General features: G+C 46.8%; 1 protein-coding gene across 6 annotated transcripts in view; it reads left to right on the forward strand.

Moving 5' to 3' along the window:
- The first annotated feature begins 482 nt into the window (after positions 1-482).
- E2f3 (E2F transcription factor 3) overlaps positions 483-18,857 on the forward strand; it is an 84,090-nt gene continuing 65,715 nt past the window's right edge. For 4 of the 6 annotated variants that reach the window (XM_087181812.1, XM_087181814.1, XM_087181815.1 and 1 more), the window contains exon 1: positions 2,135-2,405. Coding sequence is in view for 4 of the 6 variants with exons in the window: in XM_087181815.1 (XP_087037941.1) it covers positions 2,388-2,405 (18 nt within the window). In the remaining 2 variants the exon portion in view is untranslated. Of the gene's footprint in view, positions 1,237-2,134; positions 2,406-18,857 lie in introns of those variants that run through there. The other 2 variants (XM_021260571.2, XM_021260570.2) reach the window with 2 other exon arrangements.

Below are 18,857 nucleotides of genomic sequence, written 5' to 3' on the forward strand. Positions count from 1 at the left end.
ACCTGCCAGGCAACGTCTTCACATTGGCATATATTTAGGGGAGTCTCTTGCAGTTTCTCATCGATTACACTGGCCAAAGAGTTCCTGAAAGTGTTCCCTTGGTCACCTTGACAATTTACAAAAGCGAAACTTGCGCTCTAGACCAGATCCACACTGAGTCTGCGGGGTGCGGAGTCCCTGCCCAGGTCAGTAGCGCCGGCCCCCGCGGGCGGGACAGGGGCGGGGCCTGAACCAGGCGTGGCCTGCCGTGGGAGAGAAGGAAAAAAACCTTGCTCTGCTCCCAGCCAATCAAGGTGGCCTATGCAAATAAGGCCCCTGTCGCCCCGGTAACCATGATGAACGGGAACCAATGGAAACTAACTAGTTGAGGCCCCGTTCCGCGATTGGGAGTGAAGTAAGGAGGCAGAGACCCAATGGGCTGTGGGAACGGTCCTCGGCGGGTTGAGGGGCGGGGATATGCAAATATAGTTTGAAAAGCCGGCGGGAAATCTGAGTTTCGCGGGAGGACCTTGGCGCGTAAACCGTATCCCTTCATTCATTGTCAGCAGCAGCTTCCTGGAGCCATTTTTCAGCTGCCGGCCGCAGCACCCGGGCTGCCGCCACCGCCTCGCAATCCGTTGCATCGGCTGCCCCCGACGCCTCCATCCCCTCTCGGGGTCTGATATCCTTGCGGCCCGGACCCTCCTCTCTCCAGATCCCCGATTATTTTTGGCCCCCGGGGCCTGTGCGGTGCGGAAAAATAGAGAGAGGGGGCTCGGAAGCGCCGGGCGGGGAGAGAAGGACAGACTTGGAAACTCCGACTGCAAATAATAAAGAAATTGAAAGCAATACATTAATATACCGTAACACTAAAAAGCGCAGGAGCGAGAGATGAGAAAGGGGATCCAGCCCGCCCTGGAGCAGTACCTGGTGACCGCCGGGGGTGGGGAGGGGGCGGCTGTCGTCGCCGCCGCCGCCGCAGCCTCCATGGACAAAAGGGCACTGCTAGCCAGCCCCGGCTTCGCCACCGCCGCCGCCCCGGGCGCGTACATCCAGATCCTCACCACGAACACGTCCACCACCTCCTGCTCCTCCCTCCCCAGCGGCGCGGCCGCCGCCGGCCCCCTCCTCCCCAGCGCCCCCGGCGCGGAGCCGACGGCCGGCAGCCTGCTCTACACCACGCCGCACGGACCCTCGGGCAGAGCCGGGCTGCTGCAGCAGCTACCAGCGCTGGGACGCGGCGGCGGCGGCCCTCCGGTAATCCTCTCCCCTGCGCCCTGGCCCGGGCGGGAGGTGGGCTGCGCTGCGCGGTGGGGGCGCCGGGCCGAGCGCGCGGGCCTCGGACTCACGGAGGCTGCCGGCGCCGAGCGCCGGCTCATTGTTAGGACTCGCGCGCTCCCCCGGGGGCCGAGAGGGTCTGGGGGCCCGGCCTGGTGCGCGGGGTAGTGGGGATCGGCCCGGCGCGAGCCACGCCTGGCACTCCGAAACTTTTCGGGACCCCCGCGTGCTTTTCCAGCACTTTTCCCTACCCCCACTCTCCCCTCCCCTCCAACTCGAAGCTTCCTCTTTCTCGGGCGTAGGAAGGGGTCACGCCCCGGATGGAGAAGGGGGTGGGGGAGGGTGCATTGATCTGGGGAGTGAGGGGGGTCCCCCGGGGGTGCCGACGGCGAGGATTGCCTAGGGGTTCGCCCCGGATCCCTCCGGCCGGCCTCCGAAGTCCCTGCGCGGCCGGGGGTCCCTGGGGCGTGCTCGGAGCGCAGGGGCAGCGCCGGACACATTCGGGGACCTGGGACTGCCCGCAACAAAGGCACCGGGGGAGGCAGGGTGGCGGGGGTGCGGCGGGGAGCGGGGGCCGCGCTGGGGCGGGGGCTGTCCGGGACGCACAGCCCGGGGGCTCCTGCCCCGGCCTTGGCGCATCCCGCGGCAGCCGCGTGGCCGGCGCTCCCAGGGCCTTCCCCGCCAGCCCCGGGCCTGCCCTTGACCCGCCTCTTCCCGGGCCCCCGCTTCCCCGCCCTGCCCCCCTCCGCCCCCCGGCAACGCAGGGCGGGGGCAGCCGGGCTCCTGTCCCGCAACCCGGGTCTGTCCCTCTCTTCGGGACCCGCCGGTGACGTTTCGCACACGTGCGCGGAGGACGCGCCTGTGACTGGGGAGGCGGCGGCAGCGGCGGCGGGAGGGGGCGCTGGAGGGGGAGAGGGGGCACCCACTTCCTCCTGCTCGCCGGCTCCCTGACCTGGGACGGTCCCGGCCCCCTCGCACCCGTCCCCGGCACCGCCACCCTCCCTCTCCCGTCCCCCCCCCCCCCCTCCGCACCGGCGCCCGCCCGCGCCCGGCGCCGCCGGTCTGCTCGGCCCTCCGGGCCCCCTCTCCCGCCGGCCCCCCACTGCCCCGGAGCCAGGCTGCCTTCAGAAATGCCCTTACAGCAGCAGGTGAGTGACCGGGGCGGCGCGGGGGCCGCGGGCGCGGGGGCCCCGTTCGGGGGGGGGGGGGCCGGGGCCGGCAGGGTAGGCGGCTGAGCGGGGTTTTGGAGTGGGAACGGGGGGTTGGGTGCTCGAGGGAAATGAGTAAGCAAGAAAAATCCAACTAAGTAAATGCCCCGGCCTCGGGGGGCCAGGAGCCCCAGGGCGGGAGTGCCACCCCAGGGGGTGGGCAGGGTGTTTCTGTGTATTTTTTCTAGGGGGCGGATGGATGGGCGATTGAAAACCGGAGGGGGCTCGTCGCCAATGGCCGAGTTGAGCTCTGTTTTCTGTCTTCCTTTCCTTGTGCTGGAGGGGGGAGGGGGCGGGTCAGAGGGTAGGGTGTCCGTGGGGTTCCCAGGCCACCCGCCACCCCTTCCCTTTGTCCCTATAATTTATAAAGCGCCTTTGAGAGATGATTTAGGTCAGTATGCGGCTTCTCTTTATGTTGGTGCTAGAAAGAAGTGTGGCCCGGAGGTCTCCCCCTTTCTCCTTTTCTCTCCTGCGTTCCCCTCCTCCATGCCTCCTGGTCTTCACCCTCGTGGTGAGCTTTGGACCGAACGAGCCTAGGACCGGACCGGACTCAGGCAGATAAACGGTGGCTTGATAGGACCAGTCGTGGACCTCACCATATCTGTGCCCCAAATGGGTTTATTATATTTTATTTTTGCAGGATCAAGGTTTTTGCGGGAGGAGGGTGCCTTAGAAAGTCTTTACATGGGCAGCACTTGGGAAAATGGGGTGGGAGTGGGATTAATTAAATTTTTTGATTTCCTTCCTATTCCTCATTTTTCCCCGGATTGGATCTTAACTGCTTTCCAGCTCCAGGGATATTTGCTGGGGATGTGTGATAGAGTCTCAAAGAAGCTCGTGGTTTTTCAGTGCCTAGGGTCTGCCAGCAGGGGAGAAACCGGAGTACTGTACCTGCTCACGAGTAGCCTGTGTGCTGGGTTCTCAGTCATAGGAATACTCTACGCTCTTTTCAGCATTAAGTACTCTTACTGACTTGACCTAAACGTGCTTGGACATATTCTGAGCATATTTCCCCCCACACAGTCCTGTTACCACACCATAAACCTAATCCGAGACAAGTAGCTATTGACAGACTTCCTGAATTCGATTCTGTTGGGTGGAGGGTTGATAATAGGAAATTGTGAGACCACTAAATTAAAAAAAAAATCTTAGCATGCTGGTTGGACTAGTCTCCAAGACTGTCTAGCCAAAGGAATATGTAGTTCACTGTATTTAAAGTATTAAAAAATTGCCCTCACCACGTTCCAGGTTGTTTCAAAACTTTATCCTCCTTGGCATGAGATTATTATTCTAAAAATGTTATTTTTGAATTTGTACACTCTAAAGTTTTCAGTGTAAGAACCTAACATACATCACAATGTATGCTGAATCACTGGTTTATACATGCTTTTAAGAGCTGTATCTTTTGGGGAGGGGTAGGAAATTTATCTCATCAATGCATACAAAGTACTGAGTATTGATTTTGTTGTTACCAAGATTATATTAGATTTCCATTTAAGTCTTGGAATTTTATTGGTATTCTTTCCCTAAGCAGGAACAACAGGATGGAATAGCTAAGATTGGCTGAACAAAGCTAAGACCATCTAAACACTATCCAAGAAGAGGTTGAGAATTCTTCAGGTGGCCAGAGTTGCAGATTCATCTGGTTCAGTTTCCAAGTTCTGTCTCAAGAACATCTAAGAACGTAACCAGGATCAAATTCCTCACCTTTTTACTAGCTGTATAGTCTCCTCTGTCATTTACAAGTTGTCTGATCTTGGCAAATAACTTAATCTCTCACAACTAGTGTCCTTCCCTAGTAGAATTAATATCCAGGAATAGAATAACTTAGAGAAATACAAGACCACATGCATGCAATCCCTTTGTTTACATAAAGGACAGAATGGTAAAAGTTTTCTGATGTGGTATGTAGTTAATTATTTACTCCTAATTAATTAACTTGGATTTTGAAGTATTTAAAACGTGGCCATCCTGGCCATGGGTAACAAGGGGGCATTTCAGTAAGATCTACCTGTGTAGATGGTAATGCTGAGCTGCCTGAGCATGTGCCTTGGATGGTGACAAATTTAGGTCAACTCATCCTCACCTTTTTGCACAAGTTCCACTCCCATGATTCCATGAACCTGCCAACATTTGGGTGCAGTTTATGTTTAGTGGTTCTTAGAACAGAAGTCTCAACCTTTACCACTTCAGAGCCATGCCCTACATAAATTCAGTTATAGATGGTGAGACTGTTGGAAATGGATGAACTCCAGAGAAACAGTTGTCAGAAGTGCTATTCACTGGAGCAGACGGGGCTTCATTTTCCACCTCTTCATTTTTTCTAGAAAGAAGCCGAAATTATTTCATTCTTCTTCCAGAAAATTTGGGATCTATTAATGCAAGAAGCAGTGGCCTGTCACATCAGCTTAAATTTAATCTGGTCATAGCAACCTGCTGATTATACTTTGTGAATGAGCTGTTAATGCTTGAAATTTTCATCTGAGAATGAAGGAACCATAGGTGCTATTTCAGCAGGGTCTTTTTTCCTGCACGAGTATAAAAGAAGAAAAATGCCGAGTTCCTGTGGTTCCATACTTAATAATCTCGCTTCTGGTGAGATATAGGGTTGATGCCAAGTTTAAGCTGGGAGAGAATTTATAGTGACTATGTACCCCAAAATGGAAGTTTTAATATAATGCAGTGCCCAGACTGGGCGATACAAATAAGCTCCACTATAATCAGTACCAAGGGTGCCATCCTAATCATCCTCCAAACAAAGCACCCCAAACTGTGACACTGTGATCAGAAGCACCCAAGCTTGCGAACAGGAAAAGAGTTTTTGTTTTACTGTCAATCGCCACCTTGTGTAATACTTGGGTAGATTGTGAGATTAATGTTGGGCCATGTAAAGCTAACTTCAAAACAGAAAATAATACTCTGAGCTTAGACATGAATAAATAACACCTGGAGATTGAAAGACAGGGGTTAAGGGGCTTTGATTGTGGTTTCTCAGAAATATAAAGCAGTAGTTTTCCTTTAATATTTCTTTCTTTTTTTTTTTTTTTTTGGTGATACTGGTGATTGAACCTAGGGCCTTTGCACTGAGCTACATCCCCCAGCCTTTTTTTTTTTTTTTTTTTTTAAACAGTCTGGCTAGGTAGTTTAAGTTGCTCAAGTTGGGCTTGAACCTGAAGTCCTCCCGCCTCAGCCTCCCAGAGTGCTGGGATTACAAGCATTCACCCCCATACCACACACACCTTTAACTCCTTTCCAAGGGGCCTGTTTAGCAAATAGCTTTGCATATTCAACTTAATTTTCTGACTTGCTTTCTAACTTACCCTGGTTTATAAATATCCCATTTGTACCACCGGTTACATCTACTTTCCCAAGCAAACCAACTCCCAATCCCTTTTAACCGCCCACTTTAAATAAGAGATTTAATTAGGATGAGTTTCAATCAGTTGCCTGTGCTCATCGCAGGCAGTCCTTCATAGAGTCCTATGAAAGCACCACAAATAATGCAAGGTGGGAAAGGTAGATTTCAATTCTTATCAGATTCTCTTTTAGTTTTGTTTCTTAGAGGGGAACTTGCCTAAATTCTTGCAGGTTGTAAGTATGTGGTTTGATGCATGTTTTCGCACTTATTAGCAGTTTAAAAATAATGTTTAATGGTTTTAATTTACAATTGCCAAAGAGCAGTTTTTCTGCTAATTATTTTTCATGGGGCTAAGAAGCGAAGATAGCTGGGAAAGCAGTAAATATAGGAAACCGCTAATATATCTCCTTCCTCCTGCCCGATCTTGTCCACTTCAAAGAGTGACTGGGAAAATACATCTTACATACAAAAAAGTTACACTGGAGGTACAGAACAGCGACTGAGATGGGGCCAGGAAACTGGCATGGTGGGTTTGGGGTAGAGAGATGGTAACATAGGTGCCTTTAACTTCAGTTAGAGCAATTGCTGTACTTCTTTCACACTTGCTTCAAACATTCTTTTCCTACAGTGTATAAGAATGGGTTCTCATCTTCGCCCCAAGCTTCATGGGGTCAGTCTTGGGGACACCACGGTTATCTACAGTATAACTCTGAAGAACGGATATAGCCCATCAGGGGCAAGTTGACATCCCAAAGCCCCCCTGCACTTTGCTTTGCCGGGAGACCCTGAGTAACACGCGCCCTGGCTTGGCTTTGCTAGCTGAGGCAGGAGTTTCTGTCAGCTTGCAGTGAGGATTGACAGCTGGTGGACCTAGGGAGGGGTTGAAGAGAATAGTTGACCTTCATCTGCTTTTGGTTACCATAGCCAAATGGGGCCATTTGTAGTGTCAGGGCAACATTCTCATAACCTGCCAGGCCCCTGTGAACAGTCCTGCAGGTTAGCATGGGCTGAGGGACTGTGATGATCTCAGAATCAACATTTGAGAGATACAGAGCACCACTGTCCTTATTTACCCCACCCCCTTCTTACGCCAGCAAGGAATTTGAGGCCTAATGCAGTTAAATTACTTGTCCAAGGTCACAAGGTGGCTTTTGGCAAAGCCAGAGCTGAAATTGGAGACTTACGTTCTTAGAAGAAGCCTCATTTGCCAAGAGAAGGTTAACTATGTCTTATGTGCCCCACGTGGAAAATTAGGATGTATAGAATACCTTTTAGATTGCTATCAAGAGTTACATTTGTTTTATGCACATTTAAAGAAATGTCCTTTGAACAGTTGCCTATGAGTGAACAACTTATTCCCAGAGACAAAATAAGCAAGGCTACTTTAGATGTTAGGGAAAGGAAATTTAAAAGTGAAAAGAATGACTGATCCTCATAAAGTCATGATAGTATTTTTGAAACTTTATTTCATATTTGCAAATTTGACTCTTTTTCTGGGGATTATGACATTCTGGTGTCCAGAATGTGAAACATGCATCTCATAGAGAACAGAATCTAAGATAGAGGATTTTGAAACTTTCTTGGGAGAGGGGACGGGTGCAGCTGTGGCATTGGAGGTTTGTCCTGGGCCATCCACATCCTGAATGACTCGTGGTTTTTCAGAGGGCCCAGGCCTTGGCCGGTAGCATTGGCCAAGGTGCTCTTCCTCTGTGGGTAGCTTCAGAAAGACTTCTGGTTTAGCGAAGCAGCTGATCAGTTAACTCTTTAAAAGGAAGTCGTCAGCCCCTAAAAGCCAGAACTAATTTCTTTAAAATGCCTTATTTTACTTGTGGAACTGAGAAAGCTTAAAAATAGACTTGCTTCAAGCCCAGAAGCCTGCAGATGAAACAGAATCCAACATGGCTGTAACTCATGCCTCGTTAGAGGGGAGATATATGTCCTATCTATAACCCACCGACCAAAAGAGGTGCCCTCTAAGTAACAACTGATGAGAGTAATTAGGGAAGCTGATTTTCTCTGAGAGAGTTTTGGTGGGGGAGGAGTCAAATGCCCTTGGCCCTCCCAGCCAGCTCTGGCTGGCTACCCTGGAGAGCCTTTCTCTGTTGCTGCCTGCATCTGACTGCTGAGAAAGCCCATTTCCTGCTCTACTTTTCATGGCCCTGAATAAGGTGGCTCTGGACTCGAGGTCATAGGGAGTGAACTCAGGCCTGTAGATGTCACTTCTCTGCCCTTGCCTAGCCCTGAGCCCCAGACCACCCCCTCTCTCTGAGCCCATCTGCATCCAGAAGCTCCTTCCAAAGAGGAGACTCATTTATGAGCCTTTAGTTGTGCTTTTGAGGCCACCTTGTCCTTAATGGGTTCAAAACATTTACTTTTCATAGTAATTTTGACTTTGGGGAAGAGCCAGAATTCGCATCCCTGGATCCAGTAAATAACACGGATGAGGACACACATGCCGTGTTTTCACGAGCTTGCCTTTCCATTCAGTGGCATTAGGCACAGCATTCATTGTATTTTTTGATCACACCTTAGTAAAGACACTTATGAAAGAGAACTTCCAGAACTGCTTCAGAAAGTGGCAAGAACAATGGGATAAGTGTGTTCAAAGCAAGGGGGAGTGTTTTGGGGGAATTAATGGCAATGTGTCAATATAATTTTAATGTAAACATTCATCGTTATGTTTTGATCTCTTGTGTATAAAATCCACACTCCTCCCTAAAAGGCAAATTGAGGAATAGCTGGCATAAGGTCAAGTGATGAGCCCCAGAGTGGATGTTTGCCACTGTTTGGCTTGTGTCTCCATCTCCTCCTCTGTCTCTACTTTGGGGGTAATCATGAGGGTAGGAAGATCGAATGAGTTCCTACTTATAAACCATAGGCCATGGCGTTCCTGGCATGTGAGAATTAAATAGATACCAGTAGAATCACTTTTCGCTTCCCTGGCAATGTTTGAGCTGTCCTTTCCTGATTCCTTTTCTCTGCTGGCTTCAGTTTTTCATTTCAGCCCAGTTGCTCCTCTGAAATGGCGGTGTTGTAGGCGGGAGGCAGGAGCCATGCATGAACCCTGGGATGGATTTTCTCTAACGCAGTTGTTAGGATCTTTCTAGGGTCTTGGTATTTCTTTATAAGCTGTCCATTAACTCGGAGGAGAGAACAGAAGAATAAGCTGCTTATTATAATGGGGCGGTCAGTAGTAATAGTGTCATGAATAAAAGCTTTATTTCTGTGATTAAATGTATTATTAAAGTGGCACTATTAATATGTATTGCACTATTAACATAATTTCTCATCCGTACAGTAAACCATGGCTTAAGACTGAATAGTAGAAATCAGGGTGACAGGGATCCCACACGCTGGCCAGCCAGGGCCCCGGTAGTGGGCAGTGGGCAGTGGCGCTGCTCCTGGGCTTCTCTTTCTTTGTGTCTCTTCTTTTTCTTGTGTTTCTCTCTCGTGGTTGTTGCTAGTACTGTACTGGGGATTGAACTTGGGACTTTTAGGACCTTCACAATGAGCTACATGCTCACTCCTTGTTAAAAAATTTTTGTTTCTGAGATAGGGTCTCACAAGTTGCTAAATTGTCTAGGCTAAACTCAGACTTGCAGTCCTTCTGCCTTAGCCTCCCTGAGTGCTGAGATCCCAGGCATGCACTACCATGCCCAGCATTCTCTTCTTTTCTTTCACGTTCAATTAGTTCCTCTCATTTCTGCCTGGCTCATAGAAGGACAGTAGAAAGATGAGACTTGCAGCCCTCCATGACCGCTGCCAGGGCTTACCAGATAAATTACATCGGCTTCCCTGGCACTGGGGGCATGAGGCAATCTTGCCTCTCCCATTTTGCTTCCCATTCCTCCCAGCTTGGGCGCCACGGAGTTTTGGGTGGTTGTAGGTTTCTCCATGGATCTCTCCTCCCACTCGCCTTCACCCTTCTTCCCACTAGCCCTGCAAGGCTCACATCAAGGGAAACCTGCCCAGAGCCTCCCCTGCTTCCTCAGGGCTTGGACCCTTTCCACGCTTTCCTGTAGTACATCACAGTCTGCCTTGTCTCAACCTCCTGCATGCTTGACTTTCTCTTCCACCAGACCTATACACTCTGAGAAATCAGCCTGGTCCTTTCATCATGTGCAGTGCCTTGTGCATCATAGACTCGCAGATATTTGTGAAGAGGCGTTTCCATTTAGACACCTGCCGTGTGCTTGGCACCCCATTACTCTTGGGGACGCAAAAGGAGTGTGAGGTGTGATCCGCCCACGCTGGAGTTTACAGTCTGGGGAGGCAAGCTTTAAACACTCGGTGATCTTCAAGCAAGACTAAACAGGAGTCAGGAAGAAAACAAGACTCATCTAGTCCTCGGTTGTACATTGTTGACAGGAAGTACCAGAGGAGCAGGTGAGAGTCGCCAGACTCCAGCGGGGCCTTGAGAAAGGAGAAGTCATAGTTCCCATGGCTGCTGGTCTCAGCACAAGGTGCACATTGGAATCTCCTGGGGCACTTCTGAAAAATACTGGTACCTGGGCCCCACCCAGACTAGTTTGAATCTCTGAGTGGAATGCAAATAATGGGATTTCCTTTAACATGTCTCAGGTGATTTTAGTGTGTATCCTCCAGTAGAACCTTTGGGCTAGGTGCAGAGGGAAGCTGTTTCTGGCTGGGGAGACTGAAGCCAGTGGTAGGAGGCAGGAAGTAGGATGGCACAGGAGGGACCAGTTGGACTGCAGTCAGTGTGGGGGAATAAGAGCATTAGGGTACATTGGTGAAATTGGTCTGGAATAGGAATCGCCTTCACACAGGCACCAGGCGGGAAGTGAGTTGGGAGAGGGCGTTGTCCTGTTTGCCCAGAGAAGTGTGCTATCAAAAGGGGCTGAGACCTTGCCCCAGGCAGTGGCTGTCTGAGGGGAAGACAGGCCCTCTGTCATGCCAGATCTACAACCTCCTCAAAATGCCAGAAATCTACCAGTTTTTAAATGTTGGCTCAATTAAAAAGGAAAATGTGCAGGCCAAACAAAATAGGTCTCTAGGCCAGATTTGGCTCAAGGGCTGCCACTCAGCAGTCTCTGGTCTATGGGATAATAATAGCTAATGTTTATCGAGTGCCTGCAAGTATCGAGGGCACTAAACTAAGTGCTTTACTCACATTAGCACATTACCCACATAACAACCTATGAAGTGGGTATTACTGCCATCTTTGTTCTACACAGGAGGAAGTAGACAGCCAAGGGTTAAGGGCCTGGCTCGGGGCCTTACGAAGTGGGGCAACCAAAATTAAACCCAAGGCGCCTGGGTCCAAAGTCACAGCTTTTCCCAGTTTTTAGCCTTCATGGTCTCAGGCAATGTATTAAGAACACAGTGGGAGCTTAAGATACTTATCGAAAAGAAATAATGCAGTGTTTTACTTGATGTGGGTTGAGTAACCCTTATCTGAAGTACTTTGGACCAGAAATGTTTCCAGTTTCAGTATTTTTCAGATTTGAAGACATTTGCAGACTCGTAATGAGATCATTCAGGGGATGGAACTCAAGTCTACACTTGATCTTAGCTAAAAGGCCAAGAAGCAGTGGAACTCAAGTCTAAACACAGAATTTGTTTCTGTTTTTTACACACTTTATAATAGTTTTGTGTATGAAACACGTCCTCTACTTGTGGGGACATGTTGGCATTCAAGAGCTTTCAGATTTGGGGAATAGGGATGCTCAAGCTGTAATCGGAATTGCTCGTGGCACTTGTTCCACATGCATTTTCCAGGCCTCATTCCTACCCTCAATCACATAAGCCTCTAGATCTGATCTTCTGAAACGTGAGGAAGCATCGTTCTAGGGAGCTGAGCGCAGGCAGAGGTTCTCAAGTGAGGTCGACCAGGTGAGGGGCCTTCTACAGAATCCTTGTACAAGATACTCTTCTTTGATTGTAGAGAACAGATCCTCAGACCTCAGGGACCCTTGTGGTACCAACTTCCAGATTTCCAGGTTATTGCCAAGGCAAATCATGCAAAGATTAGTTACACAAACTGCCAAGGTGGTGAAACAGGAGGGGATGACCAAGTGATTGAGAATCTAAGGAGGTCAAGGGCGCACATTTGCTGCAAACCAACCCCAGCAGGATGCCTTGCATGGTTTAGTCTACCTTTCTTTCCACTCTCTTGTATTTGGGCCTTCTGGGCAGAGTTAATGAATGGAGTGGGCAGAAAGCCAGAAACATGACTGGGGAGAGAACCGAGGCACAGCACTTACAGTGTGGATGCTGCAGAGTTGATGACTCTCAAAGCAAGGGACAAAGAAGACGAGAAATATGGGATCTCATTCTGCTCCTGGGACTGAACAGTGGCTGAGGCTGAGCTGTAGGCTGTCTGGGTGTGCAGTGTGGTTGGGCAAAAATGATTGGGTCGTAGGTGACACCACGGGCCATCGGGCTTTCCAAGGGGCTGGGGCAACTTTGGCTTTGAGGTTAAGGTGGAGGTACTGGTGAAAAGCACCAGGCCAAGAACTGGTCTCCCTTGCTTTCACGGGAAAAAAATTAATGTAGTAGTTCAGAAACCTTACATCATTTTCACTTCTCCCTCTGTAATATGAAAACGAGACAAATTCATCAGGTTGATTTTTTGGGGGGATCGATACTGTCAGGGCTCCCAGAGACGAACCATCAGATGTTATTTATTATGTGCTTTACCAGGTCTGTGCCTGGCTTTTAGCTGCTTTGACAAAGCCCATGGTTTACAGCTTCTCAAAGCAAAGAGCCAGCTGGAGGGTGCTGTGCATAAAGAAAGGTCACATAATTATGTCCCGAACTAAGATGACCCTCTTTGCCATAATTCCTTTTGCTCTCTGATTTTGCTAATTGCAAAAACAAATACCTTAAATTTCTTCTTTTAAAGCACTATCCCATTAAAGTTTAAAAATAAGAGTCTTTAGATACTCTTCTGGATGAGAGAGCCACCTAAATTCTAAATATCTTTATAATTAAGTAACTGCATTGAAGCCTATTTGTAGCACCCCTAGAATTGACTGGTCTTTGTTGCTATATAGGGTGACAAAGCTTGTGATGATCACATTAATAAGTGGCAAACTTTCCAGCCTTTCCTGTTGCTGTTTTCCTTGTTAGCATCTCAGATACCCTACTTCTGCAATTGTCTTAAGGAGGCAAGTTTTCAGCCCTGGAGACTCATGACTCAGGGGTGCTTGCAGCTCTGGCTCCAGAAACATGCATTGCCACTTACCAGCGTGTGACCTTTCACAAATTACATCTATGAGCTGCACTTACCTAAAATAGTGACCCTGTCTCCTTTGCTGTTGGGAAGGATTAAATGAAATAATGTTTATAGGAAATGTACTTTGTGTACCTTGGTGGCCTCCAGCCCCAAGGTGGGAAGTGTTGAATGTCAGTCAAATCTGAACTCTCAGCATTTCTATCCTCTTCAGGGGAAAAAACTATTGGACAACATTAGTTGAATACCTGCTTTGTGTGTTTATGCACAATGTAGTTCCTGGTATTCTGGGAGATTCAGTGGTGGTTCTTTTGTCCTTCTGGCTGTCGGAGTTCATTAGCAGACAGGAATTGAAATATTTGCCAATAACTAAGATAAAGTAGAAGACAGTGAAAAACCCTAAGAGAGTTATCAGGGAAGTTTCTTAGGCATCTGTACTTGAGGGGAGGACAAAGTAAACTTTGAGAAGCTTAAAATTTGACCAGGGTTTCAGCACTATTGCCATTTTGGCTGAATACTCTGTGGTGGGCAGGGGTGGGGGGTCGGGGGGCTGTCTTGGCCTTTAGGGGATGTAGCAGCATATCTGGTCTGCATGTTCAGATGCTAGTAGGTAACCCCCCAAATACGAGTCAAAATTGTCTCCAGGTACTGCCAGATGTCCGCTGGGGGCAAAATCACCACTGATTGAGAAACACTGAACTAGACATTGAACAGAAGGCAGAAATAAGGAATCATATGCATCTTCTATATATAATTACATTTTAAAATATGCTATAAGGGCTAGAGAGTGTGGCTCAAGGATACAGCATTTGTCTAGCATGCACAAGGCTCTGGGTGAGATTCAGTACCATACACACAAAAAAGGAAAAACAAATTAGGATTTTGCTGGGCATGCTGGTGCAAATGTATAATCCCACCATTAAGGAATCAGAGGCAAGAGGATCACAAGTTGAAGGCCAGCCCAAGCTACATAGTGAAACTCTGTCTCAAAAAAAAAGTAAATTGTCAAAGCAAATGATTTTTAATAACTGGGTTTGAATTTTGGGTTGCCCCGCTGCCCCACGGAAACCCAGACATGTTATTCACAGCTGCCACTCACAGTAGAGAAAACATGTTCTGTGTGGCAGGCTGACGCCCTGTCTGTTTTATGGTCAGGCACAATATTAATTGGCTGCCAAGAAGCCTTTGAATAACTTGGAGAAGAAAGGATCAAAGTCTGTAGTTCAGGGAAGGAAGTTCTGCATTTATCATGAGCACTGAGAAATGAAGCGAGACCTGCTCTGGATCAGCTTCTCGGTTTGGTTTCCATCCCAGCTTCACCAATTTGGGGACTTGGACACATCACCTTCCCTCTGAGCCCTGCTTCCTTTCCCAGTGGATGAGAAAGATCGGAGTTCCTACCTCACAGGGTTAGTGTGAGGACTGTAAGCAATAATGCTCCAGCCCAGCCTGTGCCCAACACTCTGAGACACCTTTCATCATCTGTATTGTCACTGACAGTAAGTTGAACATCCCTTTTAGGACAGTTCAGCAGTTAGCAGCCATTCCCTTTGTTGCTTGCTCTTCTTTTCTTGCTCACCCATTCCCCTTGTCATGGTTTTAGCCATGGGGTGCACTGATCCTTTTAACTTGGTTCAGCAGATCTGTACTAAGCACCTGGCGTGTGTCAGCCACCGTTCTAGTGCAGCGTGATTACAGACAGAATTCCCTGCCTTTGTCTTCATTGCTGAAGATTTTGCCATGTGGTGCATAAATACCCTGTTCTAGTCTCTGCTGGATTCTGCTTTTTTCTGTTTGTTTTGTTTTTGTTTTTTTAGAACAATAGTTCTTTAACCATGTGTGTGGCTTTGGACCAGCAGTATCCCTTGGGAATTTGTCAGAAATGCAAGTTTTCATGTGGGACCCCAGACTACTGAATCAGAAACTCTGGGGGTAAGGACTGGGTGTGTGGTTTCACAAGGCCCCAGGTCATTCTGGGTGAGAGCCAATGTTTGAGGAAAGAAAGACCTGGGGAAACCCCAAGTTTTTAACTGGGCTTCAGTGCTGGGGTGTCATCAATTAAAGTGTTGTGCGGATTGTGAGGTTATTATATTAACAGTGTTTGCAAACAAGCTCAAATTGGCAACAGCTTTTGCTGTCCTCCATAGGCTGGCCATCTCTCCTTTCGTGGGGGTTGTAGCCAGGAGGGTCCCTAAGCACCACACTAGCTTCATTACCTGAGGAACAAGGACACTGCCTTCTCTTGTTCCTCAAAGACTTCTGACCTGTTTGTCTGTCAGTCATTCTCCTTCTTTTAGTTACTTCTCTTTATTTTGTCATTTTATGTAGCACCACTAAAAATCTTTCTATCTGTAGTCAAATTGCCCGCCAGAGTTAGTTACAAGTCTTATCTGGAAATGAAATGATAGTCCTCCTTACATGTCTGGTAATTTGGGTATTTAAAGATATTGTGAGAAGTGAATAAAATGGTAGACACAAAAAAAATATCCAGCCTGGAACGGGACATACAAAACCCACTGGATAAATAAATGTTAGTGCAAGTCCTGCCCCAGCCCAATGTGTTATAAAAAGCAACATAGGCATCAAATGGATACCACAGTTCTTTGTGCCAAAAGAATTTTGTATTATTCACAGCTTGAATAACCATCATATAAATTAGAACCAAAGTCATAAAAATCTTGATAGCTAAAACCTTTATTTTAAAAATATGTAATTAAATTTTTAAAAATAGATGTCCCTACTCTTTTTTTTTTATGTTGGAGTTTTTTTAAAAGCCCAAATCAGATTGGCAGAAATAAGAAATACCCTAGTCCCAAACCTGAGTTACTTACAAGTAACCTGTCCATTTATAGCAATTGCTTTTAATTTACAAACATTAATTGCCACCATGTTGAAAGGCATATTTGGGGCCATGTGGTAGTTGCTTTTGAGAAAAGACTGTCTTAAACACGCAGATGCAAGATAGAAGGATTTGTTATGGCCCAGATTTAGACTAGTCTTGGTGCTTTAAAAATGTCTCCCTGCCCTTTGGTGGGGCTTTCCTCTCTTTTCTGTCCATCTTCAGCCCAAACAACTTATGGTCACAGTGACAGTTTTAAGTTTGCCATTTGATTATAGTATAGAGGTTGGGAATGGAAGGCCAGCAGTGCTCATTTCTTGCTTCCTGCCTTGCTTCAGTGTTAGGATTAGCTCTGGTTTTCAGTTTGCTGCTCTGCATAGTAAGGGTAGCTGAGGTGTGGCCCTGGAATATCCACCACCTCGCCTGACATCCTTGCTGCTGTCATCCTTGCCAAAGCCAGCTCTGGTGGCCAGGCTGTGGGCCTCCCTTCTGGCTGACAGAATAATAGACTCCAGGATAAAGCAGCACTGTCTGTAGAGTTGAGTTCATCGGTGTCTGTCAGGTGGGTCTGGTGGTGTCATATTGGACAGTGACAGTTGACCGAGTGTTGCACCCTTCTGAGTTTCGCTTTTCATTTACTACAATGAATAGTCGTGTCAAAATGGCCAGCCATAATGGTAGCAGTAAAATGGTGCTCGTTTTGGGCACACTCTCCTGCAACTTTTCTACCCTAAGGCGACCTCAATAGGAGTGGAGGGGCAGCTTTGCAGGATTAGGAATTTAGATATATTGGTCTGGAGAACCACTCTGTGTAAAGGTTCTGAAGGCTGATAAACTTAAAGTGCAAACTTACTCATTTACTCTGAGGGCTATCACTGCCAAGTGGACAATTGCAGAAATTGGGATGAGCAGAGTCAGAATAAGTTGAGTGCACCGATCCTGTTGGCATCCTCCAGCTGTGATGGCTCCTTCTCAGGTGGACCCGCAGAGGCAGGAGCTCTGCAGGCTTTTTAAAGAGCACACGGACACTGTCATTTACTCAGTCCAGTTCCAGGACTCTTTGAGAGTCAAAGTCAGCTGACTTTGTTGCCTTTCTTAAAAAAAAAAAAACCAAAAAAAAAACCACTTTTTTTAAGTACATTTGCTTTCTTTATAAATCGAAGAACATGTAAGTGGAGTGAAAAATTAAAAGTACTCTCTTCATTTCCACCTACTCCTACTTTCTTCCAAGGTAACCATGATAAAAGCTTGGCCTTTTCTTTTCATGTCCATTTGCAGATGCATATTTTATATAAAAGTACAAATGATTTTTAGATGCAAAAAAAGTACAAATTGTTTCAAGTTTTACTTATTGGCAAGGTATTAGACCTCTTTCCATATCAGTATATGTTGGTGCTCATTGTTCTTTGTAACACCTTCTCATATGAACATGCCAGAGTGTATTTAGGTATTCCCAGCTGCTGGCCATTTCTGTTGTTTCTGATTTTAACTGTTGGGTTTATAAACAGTGCCACACTGGATATCCATGAATAGCCATGTGTCACCTAATGATGAGGACACATTCTGAGAAATGTGTCATTAGGCAGTTTCATCATTGCATGAGCACTGCAGCATTTACATACACAAATGTAGCAGGTTTAGGCCAGTCATTCAGCGTGGCCTCTTGATGCTGTCAGGAGACTCAGTACAAGGGAGGTGCAAGATACTGCTAGTGTAATGTGGCGTACTGTTCTACAGTAAACTTTTTTTTAATAAATAGAAGGAGTACTGTATAGTAAGTACAGAAGTCAGTAACACAGTCTTTTGTGCGCTGTATATAATTGTGCTTTATATACATTTTTATACCACTGGCAGTGCAGTAGGTTTGTTTACACCAACATTGCCACAAACATGTAATTCCTTGCGTTAAGACATTAGGACAGCTACCATGTCACTAGGAATGAGAATTTTTCAGCTACACTGAAATCTTAAGGGACAAGTGTTGTGTATGTGGTCTGTCGCTGACTTAAACATTGCTATGTGGCGCGAGGATGTAGACATTTTTTGTGCATGCGTAGTTCTTCAGGCTGTGTTTATAGGTGTTGAATTTTTGTGTCATAGGGCACATGTATTAAAATGTTGGTCAATTGGTAATTGGGAAGTTCCATCATTCTCCAAAAACAGGCTGAACCTGTTCATATTCCTGCCCCTGATCCAGAGGGCGCTGTTTTCTCACACTCCCCTGCTGGATAATAACCCTTCTGCAGTTTTGCTCCTGATGCGTTTGCTAGTGATGGTAGGTGATATCTCATTTTTGTGCATCTTTAATTATACTGCTGCCCCCACCACCGTTACTGCTGTTGGCTAACATTTACTTGAATGTTTCTATGTGGCAGGAATGGTTTTAAACACTTTACATGAAGTTCATTATTTAAACTTCCCTAGGAAGTGGGTGTGGTTTGTACTATTTTACAGACAGTGAAAGATATGGATTAGTAAATATAAACATTTCTGCCCTAATTTGCATTTCTCTGGGTTATTTTAAACTTTAGCATTTTTTGTTTACAAGGCTATTTATACTTTTCTTATTGAATTGTTGGCACTCTTAATGAATTTTAGATACTGGGCTTTCAATTTGTGTGTGTGTGTGTGTGTGCATGTGTGTAGTAAGTTTTTTCCCTAGGCTGTCATCTTTCTTTCTTTTATCTATGATTACTCTCTGCAGAAGTTTCATTCATTTTTATATACATAAAATTATAACCTTTACAGTTTATGAGTTTGGTGGCTTGCTTTGAAAAAGCCTTTCATAACCCCAAAATTAAAGCAGTATTCTAAATTTTCTTCTCCTGACTTCATAATTTTATTATTTTGATCTTTAACCTCTTTGGAAGAGGATGTGTATGTGCGTGCATGTGGGTGTGTTAAACATCTGTCTTTATACTTTTTTTTCCAAATGGACAGCCGTTTTTACCAGCGCCATTTATTGCATGGTGCATCCTTTCCTCATGAATTTGAAATGCC

This window comes from Heterocephalus glaber, unplaced genomic scaffold (assembly GCF_053883595.1).
Source record: "Heterocephalus glaber isolate CG9 unplaced genomic scaffold, H.glaber_assembly_v1.0 deba00001472, whole genome shotgun sequence".
Lineage (NCBI taxonomy): Eukaryota > Metazoa > Chordata > Mammalia > Rodentia > Bathyergidae > Heterocephalus > Heterocephalus glaber.